Source organism: Pan troglodytes, chromosome 4, assembly GCF_028858775.2.
Source record: "Pan troglodytes isolate AG18354 chromosome 4, NHGRI_mPanTro3-v2.0_pri, whole genome shotgun sequence".
NCBI lineage: Eukaryota > Metazoa > Chordata > Mammalia > Primates > Hominidae > Pan > Pan troglodytes.
Genome location: NC_072402.2, coordinates 17,098,045 through 17,117,453, shown reverse-complemented (window position 1 = coordinate 17,117,453; position 19,409 = coordinate 17,098,045). Strand labels below are relative to the sequence as shown.

The following is a 19,409-nucleotide window of genomic DNA, read 5'->3' as shown; positions in this document are numbered from 1 at the left end:
CAGAAGGAATTCTAATTTTCAATACTTTCAAATTAATTTTCTTTGTCATAGATGGTTGTATTAGTCCATCCTCACATTGCTATAAAGAAATACCTGAGACTGGGTAATTTATATGAGATTTAATTGGTTCAGGGTTCTGCAGGCTGTACAGAAGCATGGTGGCCTCTGCTTCTGGAGAGACCTCAGGGAGCTTTTACTCAAGGCAGAAGGCAAAGTGGGCGCAGGCAGTTCACATGCCAAAATCAGAGGCAAGAGAGAGCAAGGCGGGAGGTGATACACACTTTTAAACAACCACACCTTGAGAGAACTCACTGTCGCTGGAACAGCACCAAGGGGATGGTGCTGAGAAATTCACACCCATGATCCAATCACTCCCACCAGGCCCTGCTTCCAACACTGGGATTACATTTTGACCTGAGATATAAGTGGGGACAACATCCAAACTATATCAGTGATCTTAGTTTAAATTCTTCAGAGTGATCAATTTCGTAATTTTTTTTGATAGCAGTACTGTCAGCAGAGGTTAGACACATTAAGAGTGCTGAGGATGTGCTGCAGAGATTTTACTCAACAGTCCCTTGCATTTACCAAGGAGGTATTGGCTGTAGACCTACTCTTTTTTTTTTCCTCCAATTAGTTCCAGATACTGCTGCTGGATTTACTCAAGGCCCACTTCTATTCCTGGTGCCATACAAGCTGAAACATTTTGTGACTCTCCATCAAATGAAGCATGAACAGTAAACACAACAATCCAAGTCTTTTGCCAATGATATCGTGGCTCTCTCTAGTCTCATTTTCCCTTGTTTGTATCCTAAGCTTCATCCAACATAGACACACTCTTCTTAAATATGTCCTTGATTTTCCTCCCTCCACAGTATTTCTTCAACCTGTTCCACCTCCCTTTCCACTTGCAGAGTCCTCAGTCTTCTCCTTTAGGACCCATCTGAAATGTCTACTCCTTAATGAAAACTTTTCTGATCTCTCTAATGGCATGAGATTTCTCTATCCTAAATACTCATTAGCCCTTTCTTTATATTTCATTGTACTAGATCCAGCTATTTAACTGTAAATATTTTTTTATCATCCCTAAGAAGTAAAAAAAAAAAAAAAAAAAAAACAAACTTCGTGAGGGTAGGAATGCCTTAATTTAGAACCAGTAGAATATTACAAAAAATACGTAGCATGTGGGAGAGACTATGGGAGATACGAAAGCCAGGAAAGGAAAGATACAAATGGAATTTAAACTTTATCTTATGGGCATCAGACAACTATTCTTGAACAGAAAAAGTGACATATGAAAAAAATACTACAGGAAAATTACTGATTACCTGTATTTACTGTAGAGGGGGGTACGGGGAAAGAGTAAGGTTATCTTGGAGACTGCAGAAGAACAGTACATTGGAAAATTAGTATGGCGGAGGAAACAACACCCCTTTAAAGAAGAAAAGTAAAGAAACTGGAGAGTTCAATGATGCTGAAATAGGAGGAACATGAAAATAGATTAGAGGAGGCAGGGAGGAAATAGTGACCTGAAGAACAGATGCTGGAAGAGCCATATAAGAATGATAATAGGCAAAAGTAAAACCAGAAGTTCTTTACTTTTATAGCCATCTTCTGCTTTACTTTTTAGGAAAGCTTGAAAATATACTCTGCTTTGCTTATTCCAGTTAACAACTAATACTAGCTACATTTCTCAAAGTGAGTATCCAGATGGCTCAGCTATTTTAAAAGATACTGATAATCTCAAAATAAGTTTTCAGAAATAAAAATCACCATCTGACTTAACTTTTGCACTGCAAAAGATTCGTTTAACAAATACTGAACAGTTGATCTGCCGGCACTGTTCTAGCATTAGGGTATACAACAAAGGAGTGCTTGCTGTCATGGAGCTTATGTTCTATCTAGACGCAGATGACTAACATGCAGTGTGACTAGACATCCTGGTTTGCCCAGGATTGAGGGATTTCCTGGGATGCAGGACTTCCAGTGCTAAGCCTGGGAAATCAGTGACAACAAATGCTAGTGGTAGCTGATCTCCCAATGATCCCCTAAAACCACCCTGCCCCCAACTTCCCACTTCCTGGTATTCATGCCCTTATGTTAACCCTTCTCACATTAAATAGGGCTGACCTGCAAAAGTAACAACACATTGTGGAAACGACTGTGTGACTTCCAATGCTAGGTCTATGAATTTCATGTGGCTCTCTGCTGCACTCAAGCAGCCCTATGGAGAGGCCTACTTGTCAAGGAACCAAAACCTCTTGCTATCAGCTATGTAAATGAACCATCTTTAAGGGAGACTCTCCAGCCACAGTCAAATACAGTCAGATTTTCAGATGATTTTAGCCCTGGACAGCATGTTCACTGCAACCTCTTAGGAGATCTTAGTCAGAACCACCCAGCTGAGTCACTCAAATACCTGACATACAGAAACTGAAATAAAGCTTGATGCTAAATTTGGGGGTAATTTAATACAGAGTAGTAGATAACTAATACAGTACTGGAGAAAAGTTATGCCTGGTAAGGACTTAGGAAGGTAGGCACTATTTTTGGTAAGTGGATTTGGATAAGCCTCTCTTACAAAGGCATTTGGGCAGAGATCCAAAAAATAAGGAAGCAAGCCAGCAAAAGGATGTTCCAAGCAGAAGAGTAATGGATTTCTGACTTAGTATCAACTAAAGTGCTTGTTAGAAGAACATCAAATGTGTCATTGCGACTCAAGTAGGGTGAGCAGGGTAGAGAAGGGGGTGTGGCAGGACATCAGAGGGAGGGGTAGAGCCTCGCAGAATAAAAAGTAAGGTGTCTGAATTTGATTGAGTCAAGGGAAGGCACTGGAAGGTTTTTTAAAGCGCCATCTTCTTTTGGTTTTCTCTTGGCAGCCTGGATTCCGAGCATGCAACATTCGACTCTAACAAGGCTGACTCTGGTTCAACCAGGCTGTGTGGATGAAATCTACGACCTCCCCAAGCATTTGAAGTTCATGTTTTCTTTTTCTTTTGAGATGGAATCTTGCTCTGTTGCCCAGGCTGGAGTGCAGTGGCGCGATCTCGGCTCACCACAACCTCCGCCTCCCGGGTTCAAGCGATTCTCCTGCCTCAACCTCCCAAGTAGCTGGGATTACAGGTCTGCGCCACTGCGCCGGGACTAATTTTTGTATTTTTTAGCAGAGACTGGGTTTCGCCATGTTGGCCAGGCTGGTCTTGAACCCCTGACCTCAGATGATCCGCCCGCCTCGGCCTCGCAAAGTGCTGGGATTACGGGCGTGAGCCACCGCGCCTGGCCTGAAGTTCTTTTCTACAGAACTTTGCTGTCCTATATACATGAGGGTACACAGCCAACTGGGCACCTGGCACGGGTCTAGTCCAAATTGAGATAGGCTGTTAACTCTAAAACACACACTGGATTTCCAAGACTTAGAACCAACGACAGAGCGTAAAAGATCTAATTAGTTCTTTTAGACTGATTACATCCTGAAATGACAGGATGGGCTAAATTAAACACATTAAAAGCAGTTTCACCGATTTCTCTTTACTCTTTAAAAATGTGGCTGCTATTAGAATTACCTACGTGCCTTGGACTGTGTGTCTACAGGGAGCTCCTCTCGCGCACTCTTGTGCACTCAAATTCCGCCGGTGTCCTCCGCCGGAAGGGCCGCCTCAGAAAGGCCGAGCCCCCGGCCTGGCTTCTCCGGTTTCCCGGGAAAGCGTTGCAACCACGGGCGAGGGCTCCGAGGTCGGCCCCGAGGGGTAAGGGCAGCCCTTGCCTTCGCGACATCCATTCACCCGGCTCCGCAGGTGCAGCGCGCGGTCCTCAGAGAAACCCCGACCCTCGCGTCGCTGACCCGACCATTCATTAATCGGGGGCTTCCCAGGGCCCAGGAGCAGCCTCGGGCGCCCCACTCCCCCATTCTCGCGTAGCCGTCCCCTTGACCGCGTCACACCGAGTGGCACAACCACCAGGGAAGGTAACTGGGAGGGCGCGACCTCCCTCAATCAACAGCCACCTCGGGCTGACTGAGCGGACCCAGGTCCCGTTCAGCCACAGCGTTCCCTCGGCTTCCTGGGCCTCACGGCGGCGGAGGCGTGGCCACAGCCTGAGAGGCGGGTTTCCTGTCCAGTTGTGAATAACTTCCGACGTGTGCCGGAAGTTTCCTCAGTGACAATCAGGAAGTCGGCGTGTCGAGTGGCTTTTCCTGGCTGCTGAGGCGGGTTAAGGTCTGAGGGTCTTGTGGGGCCAGGGCGCTGATCACCAGGTGTTTGGCTTGGTCAGCTCTTATTTCTCGCCTGGCAATGGCGACGTACACCTGCATAACATGCCGGGTGGCGTTCCGCGACGCGGACATGCAGCGGGCCCACTATAAGACGGACTGGCACCGCTACAACCTGCGGCGGAAGGTGGCCAGCATGGCCCCAGTGACCGCCGAGGGCTTCCAGGAGCGAGTGCGGGCGCAGCGGGCCGTCGCGGAGGAGGAGAGCAAGGGCTCGGCCACCTACTGCACCGTTTGCAGTAAGAAGTTTGCCTCTTTCAACGCCTACGAGAACCACCTCAAGTCCCGGCGTCACGTTGAGCTGGAGAAGAAGGCCGTGCAGGCAGTGAATCGGAAAGTGGAGATGATGAATGAAAAGAACTTGGAGAAAGGACTGGGCGTGGACAGTGTGGACAAGGATGCCATGAACGCGGCCATCCAGCAGGCCATCAAGGCCCAGCCGTCCATGTCTCCCAAGAAGGCGCCCCCAGCGCCTGCAAAGGAGGCCAGGAATGTCGTGGCCGTGGGTACTGGTGGCCGTGGGACCCGCGACCGAGACCCGAGTGAGAAACCACCCCGGCTCCAGTGGTTTGAACAGCAGGCGAAGAAGTTGGCAAAGCAGCAGGAGGACAGCGAGGAGGAGGAAGAGGACCCGGATGGAGACGGTGATGGCCCTGTCTGGGCGGGGAGGGTAAAGAGGAACTTGGCCCACCCTTAGGTTTCCAGATTTATACTCGAGATGGGTGTGTGTGTGTGTGTTTGAGAGCTTTTAAGTAAAAATGATGAGGGAAGGTGGTTTAGACGCTTTCTGAAGTGCCTTATCTGGCCAGCAGGTTTGGCTGTTTAGTTCACTCAATTCATTCTCCAAGGCCTGAAACCTTGTCTGGAAAAAGAAGTGCTTAATGCATATTTGGAGAATGAATTGATGCCTTCTGTGTTTTGGATGAAGAGGCTTTTAACATATGCACAGGAGGACATGCTATCGTCATACCAGCTGCCGTGTAATTTGCGATTCTAGTGGGTTTCCAGTTATGATGGTTTTGCACTTAATTTAGTTGAGTAAAACAGAATGAGGGGATCAAAACCAACTCAGCCAGAAATTTGGAGCTGGAGCCAGCAGCCTCACCTCTTTGCCTTTATGAGCTATTTATTCCTTACTTCCCTCATCCCACATCCTATTAACAGTGCTGGTGTAGGTGTTCATGTCTTAGTCTGTTCGCTCTGCTATAACGAAGTACTAGAGACTGGGTAATTTATGAACAACATAAATGTATTTTCCCATAGTTCTGGAAATTGGGAAGTCCAAAATCAAGGTGCTGGCAGAGTCAGTGTTTGGTGAGGGCCTGTTCTATAGATGAAGTTTTCTCATGGTATCATCATATTGTGGAAGAAGCAGAAGGCAAAAAAGGGGCTAGCCAGTTCCCTTGCACTAATCCATTCATTCGGGATTAGTGCTTGCCTAACCTAATCACCCACTAAAGGCCCCACCTCTTAATGCCATTTCACTGATGATTAAGTTTCAACATTTGAATTTTGGGAGGGAAACATGCATTCAAACCATAGCCGTTCATAGAGCACCCTACCAGCACATACACACACCCCATAGTACTTTTGTGAAATAGTAGATAGAGGCATTGTTTTAGAAGTTTATAAAAATATTCAGGCAGATAGGAGACTTCCTAACTATATGTTCAGCACTGGGCTAGGTGCTGTAAGGCATAGGAAAGAAACAAACAAAAGACTCCTGTTTCCTGGAAAAGAAAGACTAAGGAATTTCACGGCCATTCAGATGAGTCTGTGGTAAACAAATAGCTAAAATTGAGATCTTGAAAGAGGAGTTGTCCTTGGGAGTTGGGGTGTGGCTGTTTCTCCAAATATAGGACTGTATCACCTCATGTGAATTTTTGTGATATCTTTGCTTGCTACTACTTTTCTTAAACTTTATATTTCAAAATTCTGGCTTGCAGATTGGGAAGATATTGATTCTGATGAAGAATTGGAATGTGAGGATACTGAAGCAATGGACGATGTGGCGGAGCAGGATGCAGAGGAGGAAGAGGCTGAGGAAGGCCCACCCCTTGGTGCCATCCCTATCACGGACTGCTTATTTTGTTCCCATCATTCCAGCTCCCTCATGAAGAATGTGGCTCATATGACCAAAGTCCACAGTTTCTTTATTCCTGATATAGAATATCTTTCAGATATTAAGGGACTGATTAAATACTTGGGTAAGTACAATAGTTTTCCTTTTAATGAGGAAATAATCACATTATTGGGGGACTGGTCTCAAGGGAACATTAGTTTTGCGTTTTTTATCAATCTGATATAATTGCTTGCTTATTTTGTGAATGATTTTTGAGTTTTGGTGAAAAATAGTGAGATTTCATCTGGTTGCAAAAAGCTTTTTTCATGTTTTTTCCTTAAATTATTTTTCTAGGAGAGAAAGTTGGTGTTGGCAAGATTTGCTTGTGGTGCAACGAGAAAGGGAAGTCCTTCTACTCCACAGAAGCTGTACAGGCACATATGAATGACAAAAGCCACTGTAAGCTCTTCACAGATGGCGATGCTGCTTTGGAATTTGCAGACTTCTATGATTTTAGGTAAGCATAGTTTGTAATATGAAGTAAAGTGAGGTCATATTTGCTTTGAAGTGATATTAGGTGTGCCAGTGCTGGATATGTTTGGCAATGTACAACATATCCTTAATAACACTTATAACACCTCTGTATTAGGTAGTTCTTTTTTTGTAGTTGAGAAACTCAGTTTAACAGAGTTTAACACATCTAGTAAAGAGAAGACCTTAGACCCAGACTGAAGTTTGACTTGTTTTTGTTTTTGTTCTGTTAAAACATCAAGAGTTCAGTTTTGCCAGTTACCCCTTGAACAGAGGTACAGAAATTAGGTTTCACATATTGGGTTCCTGGAGAGTCCTTGCATCACCAGCTGTCTCCTGAAGAAGTTGAGACAGTTGCTAAACCAGGCCCAAACCAGGCATCTGATGGTGAGATTACCCCATTGGTGGTTCACCCCTAACTAGAATCTTTTTTTTTTTTTTTTTTTTTTCTGAGAAAGATTGTTGCTGTCACCCAGGCTGGAGGACAGTGGCACAATCATGGCCTACTGCAGCCTCAGCTTCCCTGAGCTCAGATGATCCTCCCACCACAGCCTCCCCAGCAGCTAGTGTGCACCAATATGCCCTGCTAATTTTTGTACTTTTTGTAGAGATGGGGTTTCGCCATGTTACCCAGGCTGGTCTTGAACTCCTAGGCCCAAGTGATCTACCCACCTCAGTCTCCCAAAGTGCTGGGATTACAGGTGTGAGATACCATGCCCGGCCCTAACTAGAATTCTTGAATTTTTTTGTATGTCATTTAGCAAATGTATGTTAAGTACTTGTGAACAACTAATTGTCAAAATTCCTGTGAGCTAGCACAGGAGATAAGCAGATGTGTATAATTACCATGCCAGGCATGCATAGACCAAGTGATACCATGTTCAGAAAAGTCTCAGTCTTTTAAGTCTTCCTTTTGCATTTTCTCCCTGATTTCTCATTTTGCAGCTGGAGACTTGCAGTTGGTGGACATGACTGGGTGGAGGTAGAGGGGAGGATTAGAGGTTGTGGCAGTAGAGAAGACAATGAATGTCTGCTGGTGGTGGGAAGCATCCTCTTTCAGTATTTATCCCTCTCAAGTTTCCTTTTAGACAGCAGTGTTTATGACCTTTTGACTGATGTTGTAATCAGAGTGGTCAAAGCAAATACCATGGATAGTTAAGCAGCTGACATCAGCAGTAGGCTTGGAATGCCCAGCACTCAGTCTCTCATCCTGTGGTTATATTCAGAATCCTACCCAGTCTCATAGATTTCAATATCTTCTGTAGGCCCGTGACCCCCACATTTATATCTCTAGTATAGCCTTCCCTTCAGCTGTAAACTGAAGATATCCAGCTGCCTCCTTGATATTTCTACTTGTGTCCAAAAGGGATCATTAACTTAACCTGTCCAAAATCAGCTCCTGCTATGCATCCTAATCTGCTCTCTGTAAGTAAATGGCATCTCTGTCCTTCTAGTTACTTAAGCCAAATGCCATGCAGTCTTCCTTTATTCTTCTATTTTCTTTCATGCTTACATTAGAATCGATCACCAAATTCTGCTTTATCTGCTTTTGCACTATCTATCTTCAGAGGCTGACTGCTTCTCACTACTTCTATGGCTACTACCCAGGTCCAGGGCACCATCATCTTTCGCCTGACTTCCTACAGTAGCCTCCTGCCTGGTCTCCATATTTACATCCTTACTACCCACTATGTTCTATTCTCAAAACTGTAACTAGGGGGATCCTTTTAAAACATTAAGTGAGGTCAAACTCTGCTCAGATTCTTTCAAAGACTACCTATCTTACTCAAAGTAAAAGCCAAAGTATAATGGCCTGCAAGGCCCTACACATAATGTGGAGCATCTGTGGTTCTGTGGTTTTGTATTAGTTGCTCTCTGGATTCCTAACTATTCCTCTAATGCATCAAGTGTGTTTCTCAAGACCTTTGCATTTGCTGCTGTATTTGTTTATAGTATTCACTTAGATATTCACTTGACTTGTCCCTCACTTCTTGCAGGCCTTGACATAAATTTCACCTTCTCAGTGTGGCCTTTTTTGACCACCTTCCATAAAATAATACCTACCCAATCCTTTTTATCCTGTTTTATTTTTCCTTATATCCCCTACTGCCATTGTGTGTATTGTATATTATTTATTGTCTCCTCCTTCTAGAATCTAAGCTTTAAGCCCTAGCCTTTTGTTGTTGTTACTGTTGTTCTTTACTGGGTGTTGCTTAAACCATTAGTTTGAATTAAAATATGTAACTGATGGAAACGGTTCTCCCTTAGTCCAAATGATGTACTTTTCATTCCATTTACAGTTTTATTCTATTGGTGCCTAGAAATGAGAAATTATATGAACTTTTCTTCCTAAAAATGAATATTAAATGATTTGTTTGTCTTAAAAAAATAAAAGTCAGCCAAGTGTGGTGGCATGAGCCTGTAGTACCAGCTGCTTAGGAGGCTGCGGTAAGAGGATCACCAGAGGCCAGGAGTTTCAGGCCAGCCTAGGTGACACAGTGAGACCCTGTCTCTAGGGGAAAAAAAGGAAAAAAAAAAGTTGATAATGCTTAATAAAGAAAACTTGGAAAATAGAAAGCCTTTACATACAAAGCTAGTGTTTATGGAGTGCTTGACTGCCAGACACTGTTCTAATAAGCATTTTATGTGGATTCACTCAGCTAAAAAATGACAAATTACCTATAATTTCACTCCCCTTCACAAGGTAACTTGTTTACTTATTTTGGACCTGAAACTTTTTACTGAAGAATAAACTTACAGAAAAGTGCATATATGTATACCGCTGGCCCTCTGTAGTTATAGATTCTCCATCTGTGCATCCAAACTAAAGTATTCGAAAAAAATTTTGTCCATACTGAACATGCACAGACTTATTTTTCTTGTCATTATTCCCTAAACATTTAGTACTGTGTAACAACTATTTACATAGCATTTACAATGTATTAGGTATTATAAGTAATATAGAGATGATTTAAAGTATGCAATGATTTAGGTTATATGCAAATGTTATACCATTTTATATCAGGGACTGGAACATCTGCAAATTTTAGTATCCTAGGGAGGTCCTGGAACCAATCCCCCATGGATACCAAGGGATGACCGTACTTGTGATATCATGATTCAGTGTAGTGAAATTTTAAATATAACTAGCACCTAGATCAAGAAACAGCATGTTAATAATACCCTGACATTTCTCTTGTGTGTCCTTCCAGAAGCTACCCCTCCTTTCTCCAAGAGTAACTACTATTCTGACTTATAGCTGCATAGATTGGTTTTGCCTGTTTTTATACTTTATATAAATGGAATCACAAAGAATGTACTCTTGGGTGTGGCTTCTTTTGCTCAACTTTATGTTTGGGAGACCCATTCATACTATTTTATATAGCTGTGGAGAGTTCTTACTGTTACAGAGTGTTCTGTTCACTGCTCCACAACATCTAGTCTACTGTTGATACACATTTGAGTGGTTTCTAATTTGGGGCTATTACAAACAATGCTGCCACATCATTCTAATGTGTCTTTGGCAAATGTTTATAGGTTATCTGTTGTGTGTATATGTAGGAGTTGGGCCAGAGGATATACATATGTTCCATTTTAGAAAATACTGTCAAATTGTTTTCCAAAGTGGTTTTCTATACTCCCACTTGTAGTGAGGGAGAGTTTTTCATCTTAGCAACTTTGGTGGGTGTGTAGTGGCTTTAATTTGCATCTCCCTGATGATGATTACTGCAATCAAGAGCCTTTTTGCATATTCATTGGCCATTTGGATATCTTTATGTGAGGTATCTGATCAAGCATTTTGTCTATTTTCTTATTAGGTTGTCTGGTTTACTGTTAATAATTTAATGTACACTTTTCCAATTATTTTTTCATGTGTATCTATGAATAGCCTTTGTCAACATTTTTAGGAATATAGAGATTCTTGTGGACCTGCACTGTCCAATATAGTAATTACTGGGTATACCCATATAGCTATTTAAATAAATTGGAAGTTTAATTAAAAATTTAAACATTCAGTTCTTCAGTGAGACTACCTGCATTTCAAAGTTCTGTGCTGGAAAGCTCATGTGACTGCAGTTACTGTATCAGACACAAAGACATATTGATAGAACGTTTTCTGTCATCACAGAGTTCTGTTGGACAGCACTGTTCTATAATTTGTTTTTATAATGATTAAATTGAGTATAGCTGCATGTCCAGCTCTACATTCTCCTTCTTCTCTGTTAGACAGCCTTTCTAGGGAAAAACAAATAGAATTCTGTTATATGTCATTTGCTCATTTCTACTACAGACAAAATGCTAACGAGTTGTTTTCTCCCAAAACCTTTTAGCTGGTAGTTCCTACAGCTGCTTCCTCCCCTCTCCCTTTTAGGTAGCTTAGGAAGTTTGCCACATTTGCAAATGAGTTTATGTCTTTTAGTTCAATTTGAGATATTAGTCTATTTATTAGTGCAATTTCTCTGTTATAGGAGTAGCTATCCAGATCACAAGGAAGGGGAGGACCCCAATAAGCCTGAGGAGTTGCCCTCAGAAAAGAACTTGGAATATGATGATGAAACCATGGAATTGATTCTGCCTTCTGGTAAGTGCATTTGTCAAAAATAAATAGCTTAATGCCAGTGGGATTGAGGGAGAAGCATATCTCCATCAATTACTTTCCATACTGAGGGAAATAGACCATAAGCTTAAAGTATATGTTTGGGTTCCCATGTACGGTGTAAACCCTGAAGGTTGCTGCTCAGCTCTAAGTTGCCTGTTTTGTTTAAATTTGATCAGTGTTTCTGTTCATTTCTGGGTTATGATTCAGAATGTTTGATCAGGCATTTCTTTTTTTTTTTTTAGATGTAGACCTTTTCTATTCTGTTCTTTATTTATTTATCTGTTTTGGTCCTGTCTAGGTTTCTCCTGTTAATTGTAACCGTACTGTTATTCTTTGAACTGATTCCTGTTTCCTTTTGTTGCTCAGACTTCCAAATGGTAGTTTGGTGTGGGTGTATCTGACTCATGGTGGAAATTTAGCCACCATGAGGTATGAAAAGATGAAGAATAACCATGAATGTGAGAAGCATACATGGTTGTTTATTGTGTAGGAAGAAAGAATCGTGATTAACTGATAAGAATAGGAGAAGCTACAGAAGACATGTTTGAGAAATGAAAGGGGATGGAAAGGTAGAGATGATAATAAGATCTTAATGTCTGGTATTTACTGAGCAGTTAGCACATTCAGGCAGATGTATTTGTCTTTATAGGCCAACGTGAGTTAGATTCCAGCATCTTCATTTTACATATGAAGCTTAGAGAGGCTGAGTAACTTACCAGGATCACATGCCTAATCAGCAAAGCCTTTTTCCAAAATCTGTATACTGCCTCGGGAGATTTGCAGTAACGGTGCAGGCAGGAACAACACACCCTGCTGGTGGAGAGGTCCGCAATGAAGCAGCCTTGTCTTATGGCTTTCCACATAGAATGTCACTGCTTAGGTACAGATGACTATCTTTAGCTCAGAATGATAACCCTGTAAGGCCAAGAGCAGCTTTAGAGTGTGGCAATAGGAGGAAAGGTCAGGCAGAACCTATTTTCAAGATGACAGTTCTTTCTACAGTGATAAGAAGGTTATAATGCAATATATTATTATGGCCTATCTAATACACAGTGGTAAAACCTAAATCCCAGAGAACTTTTTCTAGTCTTTCTCTGGTGACAGTACCCATATAGAACATCAGAAATATGTTTAATAACTTATTTTCCAGAACTATATGTTTGACTTGTTGTCTCCTTAGCTTCTGCTTCTTAAACGGTAGAATCAGATAACCGTAGACCTTAAGTAAATTGAATAAGACAATCCTAGTACAGCAGTGTCTGCCGTGTAGTAGGATCACTATAGTGTTTGCTTCATTTTGCATCTACTTTAGCACAATATATTACAAACCTTAGCATAACGTGAGCATATCTATTCAAGAAATCTAGGATGTTTCAGAGAAGTTTTCATCTAGACTTTAAATTTTTGAAACTTATAAAAAATAAAGAATCCTCAGCTTTGTCCTGGGTGACTGAGTTTTTTAAGGTATCTAAAAAGATACCCATTTTGACCGCCAAAGCCAAGCCCATTTTTGGCTTTGGCTAGCCTTAGAAAGATCTTAGAGAGATCTTTCTCTCCCACATCCAGATGGCTTAGTAACTCCTAAATGTCTTTTGAGTATTTTTTTTTTTTTTATTCATTTATCTGTGTCACCATTATACCCTCCTGTCTGGTCATCTCTAATCTGGTTTCCACATGGCCACCAAAACATTCTTTCTAAAACACCAGTAGATTTTCTTTACCCTCTGTAGTTCCTCCACTGGGAGCCATTGCCTTTAGGGTAACTTTGAGTTTCTCTCGCTTCTGGTCCCTCAGGTGTGTAGTGCTATTCCTCTACCCCACCCACATACAGTTCTCTTCCTCTGGGTGTTTATATGTGTGGTGCCTCTTTTATTCCTACTTTTCTTGTAAGATTCAACTTATTTAGATTCAACCCTCTGGGAAGGCTTCCTGAACTCATCTTCTGTCCATTTACTGGGTAACAAGAGTCTCTCCCCTGCTGCTGGGACACTAAATCTAGTTACTCAGATTAGACTTCAGTAAAATCAAGCAGGCTATCTCAAAGCTAATGACAAAAAGTATCCACTAGAGGGCACTGTGAGCATTTATTTTGAAGATTGTGGTCTGGCAAGGTTTTTTTGGGTTTGCTTCGTTGCTCTTCAGCTCTTTTGGAGTAAGTTGGTATGAAAGGCCCATTCAATTGGATGTCAGAAATTGTAATGCCTTTTGTTAAGAAGGAGTGGACATTAGCCTGGTGTGATGGTGTGTGCCTATAGTCTCAGCTAAGGCAGGAGGATCACTTGAGCCCAGGAAGTCAAGAGTCACAAAGCTGCAGTGAGTCATGATCACGCCACTGCACTCCAGCCTGGGTGATAGAACAATATGCTGTCTCCTAAAAACAAAAAAAGAAAAAAAGGAGTGGACGGTCTATAAGTGGCTACTGCTGTGTCAAAAGCTAGATGGACAGGTCGCATGCTTCACCATGACTTAGACATAACCAATCCCTTATTTATTGGGCAGTCACCCTGTGTTCTAGAAAATACTTTTCCTTGATGAGGGCCTTCAAGTGTAGCTGTCCTTAGCCCATCATACGTGGTGCTAATATCAGGTGGTCACTGTCATTGGCACAGGTTAGGGGGAGCTCTGAATGCTGTTTTCAGTTCCTTCTTACCAGCTGTTGGAAACCTTGGCATTGAGTAATGAAGCCATTTCAAGGACGCTTTAAAAGGCCAACGTGCTGTAGGATGTGTTTCCACATGTTGCTTAAGAATATACATATATTGAATTCTTATGTACTAATGACCAACATTATCACCTTGCAAACCTGGAGTGTCCAGACCTAACGTTATAAATAGAACATCACAGTGAACAATGCTGGAATTTCCTGTAGACCCTCCATTTAAGCTTGTGTTTTATCCATCAACTACATCTCACCTATTTCTTGTGGTCTAAGAGCTTTGTTAACTCTTATGCTGTCAAAACAGTCAGGTTTAGGGAAAATGTTTTTATCCACACTAGTATCCAAAGACCATGTCTTTGAATCGAAAGCTTCTTTTTGTCATCTCTTGAGTATGATAACAAAACAAGCAACTGAAAGTAACTACTTTTCCATATCTGTGTAGCAAGCAAATTATTTTCCAGTTATTTTGGCAGGTATAGGGACTTAAAATAACCAAAATAATTTTCTTATGCAAATTGAAAGTCTGGATCCTAAAAGCAAATACAGACTTCCACAATATTTATAGTATCTGGTTCATGGTCTTTTTACACAAAAGATTCTGAAAGAAATGGCTTTGCATAGGTAAATATAAATCTTTCCTGGAAACTGTACACAGGGTTCTACCTAGCCAACTATCCTTTATTCATTTTCAGTGGAAATGGCTTTTTCGTGCCTTATGTATATGCTGTTGTTAAATATCTGCATGGTTATGTCTGTCTGGGAAGATATTTGATTACTTTTGTCCTAATTAATATTCTTGTGAAAGGATAGCGTGTATTTAGTAAGCTTTTAGGTAATGCTGATGACACTGGCTTTGCAATGCTGATGACCACCTTTGGAGAGCCACTGCTCTGAGGGAGCCTGGAATTAGTCATCTCTAAACCCAGCCCCCTTCAGGTCATCTCCCTTGAACTTATGACACATGGGTTGGGACATTTTCCCTAGAAAGGGCCAGAGGTGATCGTTTAGGCTTTGTGTGCAATTCTGTCTCTGCAGCAACTTCTGCTGTTGTAGCAAGCACCAAAGCATCGAGAGATAATACCTACACAGTTGAGCGTGGCTGTGTGGCAGTAAAACAAACCAAAACAGGCGGTTGGCCAGATTTGGTTCTCTGGCTGTAGTTTGCCACCCCTAGATTAATATATCAGATGTGCCTCACCCTTAAATAAGAACCTTGAATTGTTCCTCCAGTAGATATCTTTACTTACCTCAGGTTTTTATTATTCCAGCTACAGAATTTCCAATTGGTGGCCAATACCTTTGTCCCATAGTTTTTTTTTTTTTTTGGAGATGGAGTCTTGCTGTGTTGCCCAGGCTGGAGTGCAGTGGTATGATCTTGGCTCACCGCAAGCTCCGCCTCCCGGGTTCACACCATTCTCCTGCCTCAGCCTCCTGAGTAGTTGGGACTACAGGCGCCCACCACCACGCCCGGCTAATTTTTTTGTACTTTTAGTAGAGATGGGGTTTCACCGTGTTAGCCAGGATGGTCTCGATCTCCTGACCTCGTGATCCGCCCACCTAGGACTCCCAAAGTGCTGGGATTACAGGCATGAGCCACCCCACCCAGCCCTGTCCCATAGTTTTTTTATTTGAAATATTCAGAGTCTGTTTTCTTTTTTCTCACTCTGTTACAAGTTAGTGGGCCTATGAGATAATGAGATATACAATCATGTGTTGTAATAACATCAGCATACTTTGAAAATTAAATTTAGAAATTCATTTCTGAAAGCATGATTGACTCACATAGTTTTACCAGATCCTACTAAATAAGCAAAGGCTATAGACAGAATTCAACTTAATCACCTTTTAAAATTCATATTCACCAGGTGATTTCCATCATTTAGGAAGCAATAGGTCAGGGTTACTCAGCCTTGGCACTATTGACATTTTGGACTGAATAATTCTTTGTTATGGGGGGCTGTCCTGTGCATGTAAAGATGTTTAATAGCATCTCTGGCCTCTACCCACTAGGTGCCAGTAGTACCCCTCTAGCTGTAACAACCAAAAATGTGTTCAGTCAGTGCCCAATGTCCCTTGCTGGATAAAATCCCCATTGGAGAATCACTGCAATAGAGAGTTTAAGCAAAGGAAAGGTGGATTGATTTCTATTTTAGATCCTGACTGTGGCTTGTAGTCCCAAACATCAGAACTGCTCTCTGTGCTTAATCTTCTTCCCATATATATATATATATATATATATATAATTTTTATTTATTTATATATATAAAACGCTAAAAATCTCTTATCTCCTAGGCCCCTATTATCTGTATTAGTAGGGGTTTCTATGTGAATTTTTGGGGAGGCATATTGTATGCAAGTAAGTACACAATGCTAAGTTTTTCACTTAACAGTGACTTGTCATTTTCTTTTTAAAAAATCTATTGTTTGGTTTTCTTTTTGTTGCATGCTTGCTTTCTTTCACTTTTTATTTTTATTTTACATGCTGCTTCATCTGTCTTTAGTAGATAGAACAACTGTTTCTTCTGGTACATCGATTTTCCATCTAGATATACTAAAAGATCTGATTTGGAAAGCCCTTGCTTTATAGCTCTGCCTTGAAAAAACTATCCAACTCAGTGTTTCAGTATTGCTCTTTTGAAAAACAGGTGCCAGAGTGGGTCATCGCTCCTTGATGAGATACTACAAACAGCGATTTGGCTTGTCAAGAGCTGTGGCAGTTGCCAAAAATCGGAAGGCCGTGGGCCGAGTACTTCAGCAGTACAGAGCCCTGGGATGGACTGGCAGCACAGGTACATTGATCTTTACAACTACAGACCAGTCTGAGAACTTGTATTTCTAGAAGGGGTCTGGGGAAAGTTGTTTCCATTTATGTTGTCCATGTGGATCCTCTCTAGGGGAAACTTAACGTCTTGGCTCCAGGGACTTCCATTACCACTTGATATGTTTAAGGCAATAAGCCCAAAGTGCTATGACTTAGAAATTTCATATCCCTGGCACAGTGATTTTATATACCATTAACTTTTTCAGAAGATAATAGTTACAAAAAGAATTATTTAGTAATCACCAAAGGTTGAAATTATCCTGGAGGTTATGCAGAGGAATTAGATAGTATCCTAGTGGTTAATAGCTTGAGCTGTGGAGTCAGACGTGACTTATGTGATGTACTTAGAGGTTCTTATATGATGAGCATGAGTAATTTAATTAATGTAAGCTTCTGTTTCCTCATTTATAAAACAGAGATGATAGTAATAAGACCTACCTCTTAGAGTTGAGTGGGTTGAATGTCACGCATGTGTGATATAGTGCATGCCCATAGTCAAGGTTAGCTATCAGTCCCCTTTTTTGTAATTTTCCCATAGAAAATTTAGCAAAAGTTAGAAGAGTAAAGCATGCCACTGCAATTGTTGAGTTTTGAAACCTCATCAGTATGGTACTCTTTACATCTATTCTGATGTGTCTGCTGGATGAAGCTGGTTATATCCTTAGATCTTCAGGGAAAGCATCTATCCAACTGAGGACTGTGGAGAAGATAAGAGGAGGGCTGCCTTCTGATGGCCTGGGAAGCTCTAGGCAACTAAAATCCATTTGAAAAGGCACTGTGTTTATATGTGGTTTCCTTCACTGTGGCTGCTTGTGAGCTGTGTGGCCACTTGAATCTGGCAGAGACTTGACTTCATTTTACTCTTATCAGGAAGTATTGTCTGACTCGATATATAGCTTCTGCCTTTCTGATTAATGGGGCTTCACCTTTTGGGCTTATAAACTCTTCCAGATGATGAAAACTAAAGCTGCTAATCCCAGATAAATGTATATATACAAAAGTTCTGGTATGCAATTCTGGGGTCCACAGAGACCCCTGAGGCGCATGGCTTAGAGACCCCAAGTTAGCAACTCTGTTTTAAATACAAGAACCTAGTTACCCCAAACTAACCTTTTGAATTCTCTGCCAAGGTTGGATTTTCTCTGATCACAAATAACAGACCTTTGCCTAATTTCTTAACTGCCTTCCAATCATAGGAGCGGCTCTTATGCGAGAGCGAGACATGCAGTATGTCCAAAGGATGAAATCAAAATGGATGCTGAAGACAGGAATGAAGAACAATGCCACCAAGCAGATGCACTTTCGGGTCCAAGTGAGATTCTGAGAGTCTGCTGGGATTGAGCAATCATCTCCTGCCCAAGTTTCCTCCTTGCCCTGAGGACCAGTGAAAGACAGATCATAGGAGAGACCCTTTTGCTGCTACTTCATTCGTTCTGACCTAATAATAAAAGTTAGAATCATATGAGTTTTCAGATGTCATTTTTGAATAGTGTTGAAAGGTTATGTTTTCACAAGGTAAGTCCTGTGTCTACTGGACCCTGGGACTTGCACTGCTGCCTGACAGTTGCTTCATCGCCTCAGCTTTAAATGATTTATGATTGTCAGAGTAATGTGAGGAATCAGGAATGACTTGTGTGCCCCAAACTTAGTTTAACTTTCAGAGTAACTCACCATGTCATGGCACTGGGACCTATGTAAGGGGGCTTGAAGGCTTATGTAGGGGCAAAGTTGAATGTCACTCATGGAATGTATCATGGTACAGGAGGTAGGGAATATCTTTGGGCACTTGCATTAAATCCAGGCTAAGTTAAAAAGCACATCAATAGCTTGCTGTAAAGGTTTTCTATTTCTAAACATGACTGCACAGAGTGACTACTGTGTAGTCTGATGCAGTTTCCAGTGGTGCAGTTAGTCTAGGAGGAAAGTAAAGGTAAAATGTTTAGGTATCATTTTAGAAAGACTACCTCAGGGTCAAATCTCGGGAGAAATTCTCAGGTTAGGTGGCTTAGAGGAAGGCACTGATATAGTGGAAATGAAGCTAAACATGAAGTTCAAATCCACTGAGTTATCTTTGTGACCTTGGAAAAGTGACTTGGCTTTTTAAATCTGTAAAATGGAGGTGTTTATTATCTCACAGGCTGTTGGGGTTAAATAAATCTGCTAAAGGACCCAACACTCATTGAGTCCCTGGCAGAGTTAGTGCTTAAAGTTCTCTTTTACAGAGCAAATATACCACACTGAGTAAGGCATGGTGAGTTTTAGTCAGTGCAGTATACTGAGTGGTGGGTTCAAGCATGCCAGGAGAATGTGGTTGCCCTCACGGTGTATTAACCAGACCTCATTTGCTAGACATAGGTCTTTTTCTTTAAACTTTGGATGCAGAGTTGAATTAATTACATCCCATTGGTGCCCAGGTTCCCTATTATCCAACAATGAGGACTCCTTGGTTTTAATTTTGCTCCTTCAATC

The 19,409-nt window shown here is 41.6% G+C and overlaps 1 protein-coding gene across 1 annotated transcript; it reads left to right on the top strand.

The window, feature by feature from the left end:
- Positions 1–3,603: 3,603 nt before the first annotated feature.
- ZNF622 (zinc finger protein 622) lies at positions 3,604–18,402 on the top strand. The gene is made up of 6 exons (XM_003310632.6): positions 3,604–4,911; positions 6,214–6,474; positions 6,684–6,846; positions 11,330–11,442; positions 16,765–16,908; positions 18,137–18,402. The coding sequence occupies exons 1-6, from the start codon at positions 4,290–4,292 to the stop codon at positions 18,262–18,264; spliced, it is 1,431 nt and encodes a 476-aa protein (XP_003310680.1). The 5' UTR covers positions 3,604–4,289; the 3' UTR covers positions 18,265–18,402.
- The last annotated feature ends 1,007 nt before the right edge of the window (positions 18,403–19,409 follow it).

Excerpts from the sequence above, each read along its gene's own strand:
- ZNF622 (XM_003310632.6), top strand. The coding sequence starts at position 4,290 with ATGGCGACGTACACCTGCATAACATGCCGGGTGGCGTTCCGCGACGCG. Across the intron at positions 4,912-6,213 it reads AGAGGACCCGGATGGAGACG|ATTGGGAAGATATTGATTCT; the intron begins GTGATGGCCCTG and ends TCTGGCTTGCAG. Across the intron at positions 11,443-16,764 it reads GGAATTGATTCTGCCTTCTG|GTGCCAGAGTGGGTCATCGC; the intron begins GTAAGTGCATTT and ends TTTGAAAAACAG.